Consider the following 19,144-nt stretch of genomic DNA (forward strand, 5'->3'; position numbering starts at 1 on the left):
TCCATAATGATTTTTAAATATACCCCTATCTTGTGAAAACACTGGGATTTCCCATGCTATTTATAGACCCTTCACTTCCGGTGACCAGTACTGCACTGCAAGTCTGCTAACCCCACATGCCATTCTGAGGATTGTGAGCTGACATATGTAGAATCATGCTGATATATAGTCCTCTGCAGGTTAAAGTTAAGGTAAAGTCCAGAGAAGCCATTGAATATTGTGAAATTAGCATAGAAGCCTATGGAAAGTGGAATTAGTGGTTTTTAGCCTTAAGCTGAAGCCATGGCAAAATGAAAAGTTTCTTGAAATAGCTTTAAACTACTTGAAGATCTTGTTAACTTTGCCATGAGAGGAATACACTACAAAAATCCTTCAAAATATGCATTTTTTTAAGTTATAGGTCCAAATTATGGAAAATTGGTCTTTTTGGCTGATTTGTATGTCCTATCTTGTAAAAAGTGTAGAAAATTTAGTAAAAATATCAAATATTAAACTTTGAGGGCTATATTTACCTAAATATGGTGGTAATAAGCACTTGAAATCAAGTTTTGTGTAGATTTGAGCAAAAATTAGGTTAGAAATGAGGACAAACTCACTTTCATTACTGCGGTTAAGGCCATATCAGCATTCCCCTATGGCAACATGGAAAATCCATTATTGAGTACTTTTTTTGCTTAAGTAGCCCTTTACTGGTCATGTTTTAATGTGAAAACACTGTATTTACAAATTTAAAGCCAAATATATCACCTTTTGTGAAAATTTAAAGATTTAGGATTTTTGACATGTGATCAAGAAAAAGGGGGAGGCATGCCAGAAATAAATTTTTAAAAATAGACCAATTTCTCAGAAAATGATTACTTTTAAAAATATTTCTTCATTAATATTGTTAAAAAACAAGTTGTGATTGATATTTTTTATTTGAAAAGTCAGAAAAAGTTCTTTGCAAATATTTAATGCATTTAAGTATGGTAGAATATTGTCACTTTTTTGCTCGCACAACTTGGTTACCCTATATTTAAAAATCAAATATTTAAAAAAGTGCTTGTCACATTTCACTGAAACTTTGCAAATGCATTCAGTATGTGTGTAGGAAGATACCTGTATAGTTATTTATTTTTTCTAAGACAAAAAGTGACTCTTTAGGTTACAGACCACCAATTCAACCAATGAGCATTCGGAACGTACGCAAAAATAGTCCTACGCAAAAATTACCCCTGTTCCTCATAGTGCTGTGAAAAAAGTTCTCATCTTATTTAAAAAATTTAAACAGTTTCTGAAAGAAAAAACATTTCTGTACATTTTATAGGTGCATTTTGCTTCTTGTGATGTAAAGCCTAATCTCCATAATGATTTTTAAATATACCCCTATCTTGTGAAAACACTGGGATTTCCCATGCTATTTATAGACCCTTCACTTCCGGTGACCAGTACTGCACTGCAAGTCTGCTAACCCCACATGCCATTCTGAGGATTGTGAGCTGACATATGTAGAATCATGCTGATATATAGTCCTCTGCAGGTTAAAGTTAAGGTAAAGTCCAGAGAAGCCATTGAATATTGTGAAATTAGCATAGAAGCCTATGGAAAGTGGAATTAGTGGTTTTTAGCCTTAATTTACAGTCTCCTGTTTTCTATGTCTGTGGGCTCTGTTACCTGGTTAGTCAGGTGTTTTATTCCAGACTTGTCATAGGAATTTTGGTTTTCGTCCTTTATAATCCTTCATAATACAACTGTGTGTATTGTATATAATGCATCTTGTCATGAGTTCTGACGACCGGGCAACAGCGTATAACGTAAGTACAAAATTTTAAATAGTGTAAGAGATCGCGAAGAGGTCTTCAACTATTGTAAACACGCCTGTATGTAAGCTCTTGGATGCCCGGCAAAAAAATGATAAAACCCACGGTAACAGAACAATGACAATGCTCCAAACTCAAACTGAAAAATTGATATATAACGACATATATTCACATTTGATGGAAGAAGGGGGGGGGGAGAAATGTCTTCTCCCTGTCCGTTTTTCGATGTATCGATGTTGTTTTGACAGGTGTTGACAATACTACATTGTACATAATCCATCGAGGAAGTCCCAAAAATCTGTTTATATAATGTACCGCATATTTATTGAGGGTGTTCCTTTTCATATGAGTGCTTGGGTAGTATAAATACATAATTAACTCATCGTTTGTTTGTATAAAAGTAGAGGGCACTTACCATAGCTACCGACGTATCTGGTCCTTGTTCCCAGTTTTTTTAGTCCGGGTAGCTCATACACTTTTATCTTTGTGTATGTTGTTTTAGTCATTCTGTGTTTCTTTTTGTGTGTGACTATTTTCTTGTCTATTCTTTATCCTTTGAGTATATTATTTCGGTTACTGCTTGAAACTTGGTTCCTTTGATTATCGGTGCTCTTTTATGTCGACTGAATATATTAGAATACAATGCATTGATAAATACCATTTATAACATGAAATAGTTAAAGCCTCGCACACGTTTGCACAAGTTTTAAATTCATTGGAGAATTTTATTTAATGTGTTGAATTCGCGAAGATTTCCGATAGCTTTCGTTATATTATGTGTCAGACAAAAAGCTATTAAGTATTTGACTGTATAAAATATTTATAATACTTTTGTTGTAGAAAGTACATTTTGTAAAATCAGATACTCAATGTCTTATTTGTAAATTGGATTCCGTTTGCAGAGTTCTTCCATTCAGTAGTTTATTTCGCATACCGCTTTTGTGTAGCTTTGATAGAATCGACAATGTGAATACTCGCATTTGGATTTCATTTTTTTATTTTTGGGGGTGAGGATCCTTGAATAAGTTTCAAATTGGATAACTCTCGCTCTTACTTTAATGTATTGAACATTTCCACATATCAAAACTATACAAAGCGCATATCAGGACCTTTTAAGAAAAAAAAAATTATATACATTGTAAATCATAATCATAATAAACAGTGATAATATTTCTATTTCCAACTTTCAAGATTTTCGTCTCTACCAGTTAAAGGGATTTAAAATAATACATATCTTATGTCCAGTTTCACTTTCTTTACTCTTCCTCAAGATTTTTGCATTGCAATTGTATCCTTTGAATCGTATTTAAAACACCATCTTAAATCGATCAAAACTAAACACACTTTTCAGACAATAAGATATTGTTTAGTTTGAATTAATTATGTAAATAAAATATAACCCTCATCAGTTATCAACTCCAAGGGTTCTAGAATATAAAGAAAATATTACCCCTATTAATAGAAAAAAAAAGGTTTCAGTATGAAACAAAATGCTCATTCAAAGTAAAAACAAAACATTGTAAGACTCACATTTGGGCATTAATAATTAACATAACGATGTATCTTACATCAATGAAAGTGCTCAGTTTTTTTTTCGTTTTGGGGTTTCAATTGTTGTATAATTTTAAACAGGTAATTTTTCAGAATCTTAGTTTATTTCTATTCTGTTTTTGTCCATTTGTTTAATTTGGCCACATGTACGACGTATTTACATTTTAAGTTCGCTAATACTGTTAATACTAATGCTTGCACTCGTTATTTCAGTACTTTACATTCGCTTATGATTTGCATACTAATATATTACTATTCCACATTAATCTGCTGATCGTGCCGTGTTTGTCGTCATAGCTTCATAGTTCTAGCTTCATACGAGATAAAAATGTACCTCTTAAATATCAAACACATGTGTTTTATGCTTAAATGAGAACGGAAAATTTACATTAAAAGATATAATGATCGGTTAGCATTGAATATTACCCAGTTTCCGATTATACAAAGGGGCTCGTTACAGTTGACTATATAGGTCATATACATTATTAGGGCCCTGACAGCTATATATATCCATTGCCAGTTGTATAATCTGGTTTCTAATCTGATTTCCCGGTCAATATCATGACCGACCCAACTATTGCTAAGAATTTGAAAGACAATTAAGCTTGTGGAACGAAAACTTATGAAATATGTAAATTAAGATGATTGAATTTCAAAAGTATTGAATCTAATGGTATATTTGGATTCCTAATTACGGTATAATTTTCAAACCAATTTTCATAAATCTTATCTACAAAGGAATTAGCTCGATGACACTAATTGCAAAATAGACAAGTTGTTTACTTATTAAAGAACATATTGGTTTTTGTCAATCAACAGGACGTCACTCATTTTAAACCTCATAGTGTTATTTCCTTTTATAAAGATGACTTAAACAACATCCGATCTGACTTTCTACAAATGACGACTGTGGTTGTTTCTTTTTAGTACACACAGTCCTTGCAAAAACATTTTTAATTAGTTTTAATTTACAATTGGATTTCAAATTATAGTTTTTTTTAAAATTGATCATTGTATATTTTTTTTCAGATAAAAGAATGATTTCTTCGTCCATATGGAATAAGCTATCCAATTACTATTTGCTCAACACTGTCCATTGAGAGTTCTACTAAAAGGTCGACACAGTGCTGACCAAAAGGATGTATTGGAATACATCTTTGTAGTGGAATCTGAAATACAAAAGTATCATTAATACATCATATTCTTGCTTGTATCTATAATATAAATACGTTCCACTAAGATATATCAACATGATTTTAAAAAAAAATATCCTGTCTTTTAAATTTAGAACTTCGCCTTGTGAAATTGTTTTTAATAACCATTCATGTATTTCTATTTTTATATTTATATCTAATGATATGCGTAAAAAATGCGTACAAAAGAAAATAAAAGTGCCATCAGCTAAGAATTACGTTTTGAATTGTCATCCAAGTCCTCATACAAATTAGGTTTGTCTTTTGTTCCCAAAGTTTCATAATTTTGATCAGGCTTGGAATGTATTCTTTAAAAAAAGAAAGAAAGAAAGAAAAAAAAAAGCGGCCTGTTAAACAAAGAATTTTGTCGTCGTATTATACATGGATTTATTTTATATTTTTATTTAAAACTCCAATGAAAAATATAGTCATTGCTTTGTCGTTCTGTATATAACAATGAGTAATCTAGGGAACCAAGGTTATAGCGGTAATCAAAAGAATGTAATCCAGGGACAAAGATTAGACGTGGAAAACAGACACACAACAACGAACATAACAATGGCAAACTAATACGTACAAAGAATCCAAAGAAAATGAGCAACTAGGACTTCACTGAGAGCATGGAACAGTTGCATCTGTAGGATAGGCATCCCCTGCGTTTCTAGAAACACCCACTGAGCTGCTCATGAAAAGTCTAGTCCGGAGTAGACGTAAGAGAGGAAAGAAAAACTATGACTTGTTGAACAGATCGGACCCACGGTACAGATGGATACACTGTTACGATCCACGATATGTGTAAATTTTAAAAAAATCGTGTCACGCGACAGGAGGAGAACTAAAGACATAGAATTGTTTTATATCGGTTTAGCATTTCAAGTATGAAATGTATACTTACACTTCAGAACTTTTATCTACAAAGGGAAAAGTATTTCAAGACATTTATAATAATGTTAATACTAATATATCGTTATACTTTTTCAATGATGTCGAACCTTTTTTTTATCTTTGTGTATACGTGCAATGGATTCACGAATTCATGGGACGACTATATTGTGGCTATATTCTATGTACATATATCTCAGTTGGGGTTCACATACCTCGTATTTATACCCAATCAAAACTTCAAAAATGTTTTTTCTTTGTTTGTTTACACTTAAAACATTGATAACACCCAATGAAAAACATATTTTTTGTTTTGTTTTGTTTCATCGGACGACTATATTGTGGCTACGATCTAAGTACATACCTCTCTGGTGTGGTTCACATATCTCGTATTCATTTGGTTTGTCTTTCATTCCTAATGTCTCATAACGTCGCACTTCTCTAAAATTGGATAGGAAGTTAATTTGAAAAAAAGCTCAAGTACTCTTTGACATTGTGTTATTTATCGTTTTTATACTGTAATATAACTCAATGTATTTCATCGAAAATATTATAAATGTAAGTTTTATTTTCATATACCAATTCATTTGTAGTAAGGAAATAGCCGATAGGAGTTAATTGAACGTATTCATGACAGACTTTGTCGCAGAACCGCTGCAGGTTCTTTGAAGCCTGAAAGTGAAATTCTACATAGAATAGCAGTTAATTTTACGCAGAGTATAGCTATGAGACCTTTTCAACTAATACCAATATATGAACTTACCCATCCGAGTCCCCATCTGAAATAGTAAAACCGAAAGAGTAGAAATCCTTAGAGTAACGCAACGTTTAACTAAAGAAATAAATTTTGTTTATTTTATATCAAAAGATCCACCTGTGACTCCTTCAAATTTCTTAAAAACGGATATCACAGAACCTACGATAACAATACAATAGTTGCCCGAAAACTAAAGTCACAGTAACATTGTAACTATGATTCCTTCACACATCAAAACTACCAAAGAGTTAAGTAACTTTGTACAAATACTGCTGCGTAAAATGATGCTATATAATTGAACGTCTATTTTGATACATGTAATTAGTTAACAAAGTAAACAACACTTTTTTAAGTAGGATAATGATAGGAAGCATAATTTAACATGCAATTAAGATCTTAACATCTATTTTGGTTATTCCCTCCGCGGGACTCGAACTCGTTCCGCTGTGACATTTATGGTAACACCGCATGCACAAAGTTCATCGCCCTTGAAAACTTGGCCAACTTTTCGCTACCCTACTCCAAAAAGTTTCAACGATGTCAAAACTGTCAAATTTTTGAAGCAATTTTTGTTCTCTCTGCAAGACTCTCATCCAATTCATAATCAATTCAAGTCCAAAATAAATTTGATAAAATAGATATTACCCATCAAAACAGCTGGTACTGCAATTTTTCCGACAGATCAGGCATTCCAAACAAAATGATGGTTTAAATGTAGGTTTAACAGCTAAACTTCGCCGTGAATATATCAGTGGTGAATATAAATTGCGTCATAATGGGTAAATCCAGCAGTCATAGCACAAAATATAGCTTTCGCTGCATGGCCGGGTCATTCCTCCTTGTAGGAAAATACTAGAGTTGTAACTTAGTACGTGATGTTTATTAGTACGGGACAGATCATCTGGATGTTGTTATGTAAAAAAGAGGATCAAATAAACGATTCATGTCACAAAAAAAAAAAAAAAACAAAAAAAAAAAGTATTATAGATACGTCACAGAATGTGACGACTCTATTCGCTCTATTCCAAAGATGTTAGAACTGTCAAGTTTGTGAAGCAAAGGTTTGTTGATCCCGCTGAGGGACTCAAACTCGTACCGCCGTGACACCAATTATTATATAGTAAGTGTCTACATAAATTAACTAATTTAGAAAGCTTTTAGGTGGCTTTGTTTGCCTTATCGACTTTTGCGTGTCATCTTACGGGCAGAATATTTTTTTCATGTAATTGAATAATTTAAAAGGTAATACATACTCCATACAGGTATACTTGGGAATATCGATGAAGTGTTACGAAGATCATTGAAATGTTCTAAGGTACAGGGTTTACGTGGTATTTTGGTAGAAAATGCGATTTTATCCCAACGCTCAGCAACTTACACAAAACAATATCAATTCTTGGTTACGGTGACTGCTCCAGCGGTCTACAATCGGCACAATGACTTTATGGCCGATATATGTCGTCGGTGCGATCGAACTCATATACCAAAGATGTTCCCCTTCTTATTGAACTCTCAAAAAAAGTTAGGACGATATATTGCAAACAATTGCTGTAGAAAATGTTCATAAGTCTTCTTTTCGGGCTTGTGCTGCGTGTTTCTTTGTAAACTTTGTGTTCCATATACTTTGTCTAGTGGTTCTCTTGGTTTGTTTTAGCGTTTTTTTATCGCAAATGATCCACTATTTGAGTATCATGCTACTGTTGAGAGCACGTGTACTGCATATCGAAATTTGTAATGGGAACAAACTGTGCTCCTTTACTTGCTGACATATTCCTTCACTCTTATGAGGCGGACTTTATAGCTGATCTGATCAGAAAGAAAGAATATCGTTTGGCTACATCCTTCAATCTTAGTTTCGGCTATATCGATGACGTATTATCTTTAAACAATCATAATTTCGGGGATTTGATACATCGCATCTACCCAACAGAACTTGAGATAAAGGATACTACAGATACTGTGAAGTCAGCCTCATATCTTGACCTACACTTAGAAATCGATGGAAAAGGAAAACTATTGACCAAAATGTACGACAAACGTGATAACTTTTCATCTGTGGCAACATCCCTTCGGCACCTGCGTCTGGAGTGTTCATATCACAACTCATACGTTATGCCAGAGCTTGCCAAAACTGCGCAGACTTTTTGTGTCGCGCTAGAACTCTAAAAAATAGGCTTCTGGAACAGTGTTATGTTGCTACAAGATTGAAGTCATCACTATAGAAGTCTTATGGTCGTCCTCATGAACTCGTGGATCGTTATGGTGTATCCATCTGCACCATGAAAACTGATTTTTTCAACAGGTCATAGTTTTCCTTTCCTCTTTGTCTACCGCGGACTTGACTTTTTATGAGCAACTCGGCGGGTGTTTCTAGAAAAGCAGACGACGCTTACCCTGCTGGTGCACCTGGTCCATGCTCCCATTCTTTAGTGGAATAAAAGTTGCTCATTTACTTTTGTTATTTTGTATGTATGATTTTAGTTACTGATATATGTTATATAAATATAACAAATTTTGGTATGTTGTAAATGCGCGTCTCTTGGTGCTTGTGAATGTCAAATTGAAATTAATAGACTATACATACTTAGTTTCCCTATGTTGTAGTACGTTCTGAATGAAGTGTGCTTCATAGGGGTGATGGAAACATTCCCCCATATAGAGATTAACATTAAGTACCCCAATTACAACATGAATCCCACAAACTGTAGAAATGCGTTGTCATGCTTAAATCAAATATAATCATAACGTTAATGTATGTATATTTGATGTTTTTGATTTAAACTAAGTACATTACTATTTACAGATTATGACTATTTATTTATTGTGGGTACAATATAAAGAGTTAAAACGAAATGTTGGTATGATTTAATTTAGGAAAAGAAATGTCGATATTTTGTTTTATATTCAAAAGTTTCTTTTTTTCAAATTTAATACCCGATTAATAGCAAGTCTTGCCTTAATTTTAATTGGAAGCAACGCAACAATAAGGAGAGGTATCATTCGTATAATTTGCCAATTGTATAGTAATAGTACGTTAATGTGTCTTTAAAATTGTATATGCTTTAATTTAAATTGTGATCTACAGAACGTAACAAAAGGGAATTGCGCTCAATCACATATCAAAAAGATTTTTGATTGTACATTAGGTATTCAGTCTGGTATCTTCATTCATACAAAAGGACGAAATCGATTTATTTGTAGATGTTTATTATACTAGATGTATTTAACATTAACATTAGACAAACGACCTTGGTTCATTAAAATACGTTTATCAAATTAATATATGTAAACAAAACAAAACAATACACTCAGTTAAAATGAATACACAATACGGATATATTTATGAAAACTTGGGTTAAAATGGTAGAGATATAACCAACACTTCCACATAAGGAAATAATTTACACTTAAGTTAATTGTCTTTCCTTCCTCCTCACTATCTTCAATAAGTTTTTATCTTCGATGAATACTTAAACAACAAGATGTTGTACATGCTGATCTTTTTTTTTCAAATACAAATTTTGGGAATAAATCACACTAAACGATGGTTAATGATATTGCTGTATTATGGCCCCAAACTGATATTGTGAAAACTTAAGTAGTAGTCCGCAATAGAATAATGCAATGGATGATTTATCAATATCAGATATTTGAACCAAATTGACTTTCAATATGTTGCATTTAAAATAAAAATAAATTAAATTAAGTTACCATAGCAACGACCAAACTTTAGCAACTACCAATTTTGGGACTAAAAATACGAAAACATCACATTTTGAATGTAATTTTTTTTTATTTAATGGTGGAAATTGTCAAACTTCAAAGTTACATATTTTTATTTTTGATATTTTTCAGTGGAGAGCACCTGCCACACATCCAAGCATACATTTGGATTGTATCTTTCTCTTCTTGGCAAAACGGATCTGACCATGCTTTATACTTTATTGTAAATTGTTATACTTAAGACACATTTCATTATTATGAATATTTAGTTTGACAAATTTCCACCATTATAAATAAAAATTACATTAAAAATGTGACATTTTTGTGATTATTAGGTCCTACATTGGTAGACGCTATGGTAACGGTGAAAACATTTTTCTTTATTTTTCATTTTATTTGTTTTTTTCCCAATATATCCAAGTGATTTGAAGTAAATTTGGATAAAATATTTGATATCAATAAAACACTTACAGTAAAAATTGCATGATTCTCAGGCAGACTGCTACGTAACCTAATAACGGGATACTTTACCATGTATTACGGCAAACATATATCTACAAATATATTATCCAACTAGTGAAAACCACAGTTATCATTTGTTGCTTTTTTAAGTTTTGATAACAGGAAGTAATTTTTTAAGTGTAAAGCAGTTAACACCTAAGTGATAAAGTTCCAATCTATAAACAGGTCACTGCAGATAATTCTATGACAATTTGTAGAAATTATGGCACTTAAACAAGCAAATTCAACAATATCCGAAAAAAGAACATTTTTTTTTTCAAATCCTTACAATATGGAGATCCATTAAAAAAAGATGAATATACTTCTTTATCGTGTCATGCAAATCTGTACGTATAATCTAAGTAATAAAGAAATATATCAGCTGACATTACAAATTTTGGGTTCCTTCCCAAAATTAACTGTCAATTTTTTTTATTAACTTTAAAATGACAGGAAAAGGAAGCAGGCATTATAATGTTGTAAACAAAATTTAATTGAAAATAAGTGTACATTTTCCTGCTCATTTATTTATGATTTTAATTCTTAATGTTCGTGTGATTTTTTTGTATTTTTGAAAATCAGCCAGTTGGTGCAGAGGAGAAAACCATATCTGGCGATGTCCTGAATTTTTCCGGGTATAGCATAAAACATACATTTTACACTTCCTTACCTTCACAAGTATTGCATCTATTTATGTACGAATGATCTACTACCCGAAATCAATATTTCCACCAAGTTCAGTTTCACATTAAAGTATTACGAAATTAGGCTTGGTCAATTTAATGTACATAACACTGCACCTAAATTGCATCTGTATAATGACACCTTAAAGAGAAATATTTTTGAGATGTATTTAATAGTTTTGTACTTTTTGTTAAAGCTTTGTATATCAGGATTACAAAAATACAAAAAAAAAAAAAACAATGTTGAAATTGGAGAATAGATATTGATTCAAGAGGCAATATGATACTTGCTTACCTCCATCAAAATCAGGTCATTTCTAGCTTACATATAGCTGTAGGTATGTATTTCATAAATAGTTATATTTTCAACTGAAGGAAAAGTGCAAACACATTTCAAAGAAAATATGGTATCCAGTCAACTCTTGTATATATTATTTATGCTGAATTGTAGACCAACAGCTTGTTTTTCTACCCGAAGTATGGCATTTAAGGCAAACTGTATAAACAAATCCTGTATTGTTTCCAACATCCTAAGGCTGTACACTTACTAACTGATTCAGAATTTCTACGCGCCCTTATCTTTCTTAATTGAGCATTGACAAGATGTTCGGTCGAATAATTTATGTAATTTAATTATATAATATAATTTGTTTTTGTTAAATTGATACTACATGTGCAGTAAAAATACAAACTATCACCGAGGGAATTTTCGTGACGTCACATTTCCTAAATTTGCAAATCATGAAATTTGGCTGCTATAGACTTCCTCAAACTGATTTAAAAAGTATGGGAACATAATTTATAATTTCTTACTCATTTTACTATAAAATACTTATATTGGTTTCTTTGATATAAATAATACTGTGTTCTTAATGTAGGGTGAGTGAAAATTATCTTATAGTTCAACTACATAGAGAGATCACTGCAGATAACTTCATGACAATTAGTGGAAATAGAGCTAGTTTGAGATACTTGCATACGCAAATCCGACTATTTTGTTTGTCTAAAAATATATGTTTCTCAAATATTAAGTAATGGAAATTTACGAAAAACGATATATATATATATATATATATATTTTTTGTCATTAAATTCTGTAGCTACTATTTATGGTAATATAATAAAAAAAAACAACAATATATTAGTTTTGATTGCATTTGCAAAATCAACCGTCAAAAGCAAGTTTTCGGAGAATTTAGGCACTTAAAAACTACCAATAAAGGTAAGCAGGCATGGACATGCTGTAAAAACAGCAGAAATAAGTGCACCAATTTCTGCTTATTTGTTCATGATCAGAACAGTAATTTAAAAGAATGTTAATTCTTATTGTTCTTGTGAACTTTTTTTGAAAAAAAAAAGCCAGTTGGTGCAGAGGAGAGAACTCAATCTGGCGATGACCTTAATATTTCCAAACACAGCTTAAAACGTGCCTTTTGCATCTATTGATGTACAAATTCTCTACTACCCAAACTCAATATTTCCACTTTTTATTTTAAGTTAGTCCGAATCAATTTTGTGTACGAAACAGTGTACCTCAATTGCATCTGTGTAGTTCAGCCTTAACCATGTGTTATTTTGAAAGTTGTTTAACTTGGTTAGTCAAGTCAACTGGAATTACACAATCTTTGAAGTAAAGTAAACGTAAGTTACTTACATATTAGTGTCACTCATTGAAAGCGGAAGATGAATCATCTAATAACTGAGTCGGCAGGACAGGAACACTGAGTTTTACGAAATGGCGTCTTACCTTTGATCAAGATTAAATAAGAGGTGGGGCATACTGTATTTTCTAAGAGGTTTGAAGCAATCATATCCTTTTTTTCAATAAGTTCTTGATCTATATTTTTACCAAACTAAATCACTAGCGATAATTAATGATACAAATTATATATCAATCGGCATGCCTGAAATCACAGGCATAGTTGTGGATGAGATGTGCATGTCAGACTATTTTGCACAAGTGGATATTGCTGCATACAGTTTACTATTAGTTTCATACGTAATTTTGGATGTTGTTGTAGTTAGGCCAATATAGATTTTAAAAAAGCCAATATCACTTATTGGACAGGTAAAAGCCTTATTAGACGGCGAAATCTCGTATTAATGCACTTTTTATTTTGTATTGTATTAGTTGTTTTGATCAAATTTAAGCTAGTATTCAAACGTTAGTCAATAATTGTTAATTCATAACGAGTAGGGTTTTTACAGTTCATGAGATGTTATGCAAAATATAAATATTTGGTATGAAAACAGTGCAGAACAAAACAAATCAACACAATTTTAGTAGATTTGAAATGCACTGAACATCTTTATTACAAAATATATGTACAAAATAAAAGCACACAATTTATCAGCAAGAGATCTGCTTTAGATCTGCTCAACCAATTCTTGGACTTGTACAATTTAAACAATATTGTTGTTTTCATTGTTCATAAAAAGGCATTTACATTTTGACAAAAATGTTTATTTCCAATGGGAACATGCCTTTATATTGTACGGAATTTGTGTACCTATAAGAAAGATCAGCATTTAGTATTTTTCCATAATTTCAATCTATTAACATGAAAGAGAGACAACAAATATAAACTTGTTATTCCTTATAGACTTTAATAACTTGAGCTCAAGTGCATGGATCTGTTTGACATTTTCATACAAAAATTTAACAACAACAAAATTGTTTATCAATTTGCAGAAACTTTCTAATTGTAAATGTGTGGATTGGAAGACAAAGTTGCCATTCAAAAAATGAAGCTAATTCGTTTCTGTGTAAAAAATCCGTTTTCTTAAAATAAACTGAAAAATACGGGCATGTGAAAGGTAGGGCATTGATCGCTGTTTATTAGTACTTCATACATGTTTAAATTAGGCATTGGCTGCTCGTTCACGCATTTGTGGACGGGGAGCCACTAGAGGCTAGTCGTCCACTCATCTAGTTTGAGTCAATAACACACCGAATCATGACAGAAACGGTTCATTTACGTTAGTAGTTGTGGAAATTGTGAGAAATTCTTTTTATTTACAAACTGATACAAATACAATTTAAATTGTAACTGACGTAACAAATAACGATTAAAAGTCAATCAGAAATAATACAAAATACACATAACAAATTCGAAAGACTATTTCAAACAAAATTTGCACATCGATAATGATTGTTTTGTCACATGATTAAGTTCACACTGACCCTCCTTTGTGGAAGCTAAACTTTTAAGAACATTCCATTTTTTTTTTAAACGTTGGATATTTATATTTTCGGCGTATGTCTGTTTTCCACGTCTAGTCCTTGTCTCTGGATTACATTATTTTAATTTCTGCTATAACCTTGGTTCCCTTGATTACTCTTTGAACACATAATATCCTGATACCTTATCTCTTTAACCTATCATATTTTCTATTTGGGAGCAGTTCAAGTGTCAAGTGCCAATCTGAATGAATATCAGTTAGAAAGTTAATGATTTAGTTGGAAAAAAAGATACCGTATACTTATTGATATGATAAAAATAAATAGCATTGATATGAAAACTTGCTCTTCCCCAATTAATTTGGCAAAGATCTTGAATTAAAAAAACATTACCTTTTCTTTATAGACCTTTTTCTTTTTATAGTTTTATTTTTTGTCTTGATAAAACCGTACTAGTATTTCAAAGCTTCATGACATATATTAAACATTTTTTCTTAACATTCAATTCCGATCATTAGTGCCATAAAAAAGCATTTCATCAAGGTCCTTGATTGCCTTTCCACCGAATGGTTATTGAGTTTTATAGTTCTAAATTAAGATGATTGAATTTTTAAAAGTTTTGAACTAATGGTATGTTTGAATTCCTAATTACGATATAATTTTAAAACAATTTTCACCAATCTGATCTCCACGATACACAATACAAATGAATTAGCTTGCTGAGCTCAATTGTATAATATACAAGTTGTATAATTCATGTTTAGAACATGTTGTTTTCTCAACGAACGTCACTCATTTTAAACCCTCTCTGCTTTTTGAAAGATGCCTTAAACAACAGCCTATCCGACTTTCTACAAAATACGATGCCGGATAGCTTTTTCCAGTGCACACATTCCTTGTTAACACATTGTTGTTGGTTTTGTCCACTTTTTTCCAAGTGTTGCTCGTTATTTTTATCATTATTATTATTTGTTTTATATTTAGACAGCTCAAGTATTATCATAATACAATTCGATTTCAAATTTAAAGTACTTGTTTTGAAAAACATATGATATTGGTATACATAAATTCAAATAAAAGAACAATATCTACGTCCATAGGGATATAAACTATCCTATAACACCATCCATCGAAAGTCCTACTCAAGGTTCTATACAGTGTTGATCAAATCAGTGCATTGGAATACAGCTTTGTTCTGGACTCTGAAATTAAAGTATTAAGTATCATTAATATATCACGTTTTTGTTTTTATATGTAATATGAATACATCCCATCAAGATATAACAATATTATTAAGATATGGAAGAACTTAAATCATTAAAAAAGAACCTTGAAGTTTGCATGGTATAAACTGAAAATTGCAACAATTGCATATACAGATAGTTTACTTATTAGACAGCCAAAGACTGTCATATGAATTGGCATATAATTAGACCTTCACCTTGTAAACGTATTTCAAACACTAATTTATATTTTTCATTTTTGATATAATGATATACGTAAAAGAGAAGACAAAAGTGCAATCAGCTAATACATGCATTTTTAATTTTCACCCAAGTCCTCATAGACATTAGGTTTGTCTTTTGTTCCTACGGTTTCATAATTTTGATCAGTCTTGGAATGTAATCTTTAGAAAAGAAAAAAAAAGTATATTCAACATAGATTTCGGTCGTCGTTTAATACATGTATGCTTTTTATATTTACATTTAAAACTCAAATAAAATTATATAGCCATTGCCTTCTCGTTTTGTAAGAAACAAATGGTAATCAAGGTAATCAAGGTAGGATTAACGTCCTCTGCTTTTCTAGAAACAATCGCTGAGCTGCTCATAAATAGGCTAGACGAAAGAGGAAAGGACAACTATGACACGTTGAACAAATGGTGCATATGGATACATTGTAACGATCCACGAGAACAGAACATTTTCGAAAAAAATATTTGTTTGACACAACAGGAGTAGAACATAAGACATAGAGTTGTTTTATATCTATTTAGTATCCCAAACATAAACTGTATACTCACACTTCAGAACTGCTATCTACAAGAGGAAAAGTATTAAAAGACAGATATTATGATGTTAATAGTAATATATCGTTATACTTTTTCAATCATGTCGAACTTTTTTTTTTTATCTTTGTGTATACGAACAATTAATTCACGGTTTCATCGGACGACTATATTGTGGCTATATTCTATGTACATACCTTTCAGTTGCGTTTAACAGACGTCGTATATCTAACCCAGACTTGACTGCTTACGAGCAACCCGGCGGGTGTTTCTAGAAAAGCAGAGGACGCTTACCCTATCGGCGCACCTGGTCCATTCTACCAGTTTTCAGTGGAGTCCGAGTTGCTCATTTGATTTTGTTACTTTGTATGTATGATTTTAGTTACTTCATGTTCTTTGATGTGTATGTCTGTTTTCCATGTCTGGTCTTTGTCCATAGATTACATTCTTTTGAGTATCGCTATAACCTTGGTTTCCTTGATTATTTATTCATATCAAATGAAAACTTCAAATTATGTTGTATTTCTTTGTTTAGACATAAACAAATGATAAAGCCCAATAAAAAAAAAACTATTTTTCTTTTTGTTTTATGCATACAAGTTTCATCGGACGACTATACTGTGGCTACGTTATATGTACATACTTCTCAGGTTTGGTTCACACACGTCGTATTCATTTGGTTTGTCTTTCGTTCCTAATGTCTCATAATGTCGCAGTTCTCTAACATTAGATGAACAAATTGAAGTAAATTTGCGAAAGAATAATGCTCAAGTACTCTTTGACATTGTGTATTTATCGTTTTTACATTATGATAAAACTCGATGTATTACATCAAAGATATTGAAAATGTAAGTTTTATTTTCATTTACCCATTCATTTGTAACATGGAAATGACAAATATTTGTCAATTGAACGTATTCTTGACCGACTTTATACATTTTTCGCAGAACTGCTGCAGGTTCTTAATTGCCTGAAAATTTGAATATAAAAGTATATAATTTTACAATGAGAAAATAGCTATAAGATCCCTTAAGCCAATACCAATATGTAAACTTACCTATCAGAGTCATCATCTGAAAAGGTAAAACAGAAAGAGTAGAGAACATGAGAGTACTGTAACGTTCAACTGAAGGAATCATAGTTGCAGCGTAACTGTGACACTTTAGGTTTTTTGAACGTACACCTGTGACCACTAAGTAAACATATTTAATCATGATTCCTACTTCATCTAAACCGACATAGATTATGTCATATACCAATGTTTGATAGTGGGAATGATATGATGAAAATAATACTGTTTATACATGCTGATTAGAATGTTTATAATTCCTTACATATACACCGATTACTGGAAAAGTAGCAACCAAAGTTAAATAGTCCCAAGTTTTTATTACACAAATTAAACATGATAAGGAACATTTTTACCGTCTTTTTTAAATGAATAGTCATTGTCTCGTGTGTGTCAATAATACAACTACGAAATGTTCTATAACTCTGTTTGATAACATTGTACGAATGTTAGATAACAGTTATGAACCAAACCTTTATCAACTGCATCGTCTGAAATATTGTAATACACTTCAGGGAAACTCCTTCCATTTTTAGAATCCACATTTGACGAACTTCTGTAATATATCTTGTTTATACAACTCGAATTGCAGAGAGCAATGGAAGGCAGCATACTAACACAACATATTCAGTATCATTTGACAACAACAATATATCTGAATTGGCATTATAGAAGTTTTAAAGTTAACAATCTGACTTTTTTTTAATGGAAAAAAACTAAAGCAGCATATATTTAAAATGACATGCACTAAAGAAGAACACTAATTATTTAGCGTAAGGCTGAACAATTATTTTTGTTTTAAATGTACTAAGTTTAAATCATCTGATTAAGAAAGATGTTGAGCATGTCATAATTGACTTACTTCATTGGTGATCTTTTATCTGCAACAAACATTGAAACAAAGTTAAAGACTAAAATAATCAAAAAGCTCAAAATTTACATGGATGAAAGATGAGTATATAAAATATTATCAAAGCATATTGAACAACAGATATAAGTAACAAATATGTAACATTATTGAACCAGTAATTAAATAATTTGAATGGTGTTTTAAATACGGATATAAGGAATGCACCTCCTACTTGTGGTATTTTTCCCAACATCTTTGCCTGTAAACCAATTATGAAAAATCATTACGTACCTTTCAATATTTTATATGTTAATATACAATTGATTACGAGTGAAATGATTATTACTGTTGACAGACCAACGGCAACACCAACCAACGAAATACTGTCTGTTTTAGACGAATGTTGACCTGAAATGTATTTATTCCCATAGAAAAGTGTTATAAGAAAAACGATGTATAGAATTTGATGTTAAAAGATTGAACATCTTATTTACAAACTACTCAGAAATGTATGATTTTCATTTCTAAATGTACATGCGACATTAGGGTTAACGTTACCATTATGCTCTTTCTCTATACCTCTTTGGCTATAAGTTATTTACCGTGACTTCATCTATCTAAATTTAAAGGTAATTGTACAAATACACAATTTTTGATAACAAAAATACCTACTCATTGGCTTTGTTGTGACATTTTCAATGTTTGACGGATGGCTTCTGTTGAATTTGTGTTCTGCATAAATTCTGATTTCATAAAATGTCTCTGATTTTAGTCCTGTCAAAGTAAAAACGTATAATTTCGTAGAAGAGCATCGACAGTTAGAAGCATGGTCCGTCATGGGAACAACTGTGTCTTGCCACTGAGGATTATCTTTGACCCGATACTGTACAACAAACATTTGTTCATGTCCGCCGTCAAAACCAGGAATCCATTCTAATGTTATTGTA

The 19,144-nt window shown here is 31.6% G+C and overlaps 1 protein-coding gene across 1 annotated transcript in view; it reads right to left on the reverse strand.

The window, feature by feature from the left end:
- Positions 1-5,438: 5,438 nt before the first annotated feature.
- The window catches only part of LOC148616428 (uncharacterized), a 97,935-nt gene continuing 84,229 nt past the window's right edge, over positions 5,439-19,144 (reverse strand). Inside the window, exons 16-18 of the mRNA XM_088583455.1 lie at positions 17,336-17,351; positions 5,790-5,866; positions 5,439-5,454 (exon numbers count right to left, since the gene is read on the reverse strand). Of these exons, the coding sequence (XP_088439581.1) occupies positions 5,841-5,866; positions 17,336-17,351 (42 nt within the window). The 3' untranslated portion in view covers positions 5,439-5,454; positions 5,790-5,840. The remainder of the gene's footprint in view (positions 5,455-5,789; positions 5,867-17,335; positions 17,352-19,144) is intronic.

Source organism: Perna viridis, chromosome 5 (genome assembly GCF_037379345.1).
Source record: "Perna viridis isolate PV_CMFRI_1.1 ecotype Kerala chromosome 5, ASM3737934v1, whole genome shotgun sequence".
NCBI lineage: Eukaryota > Metazoa > Mollusca > Bivalvia > Mytilida > Mytilidae > Perna > Perna viridis.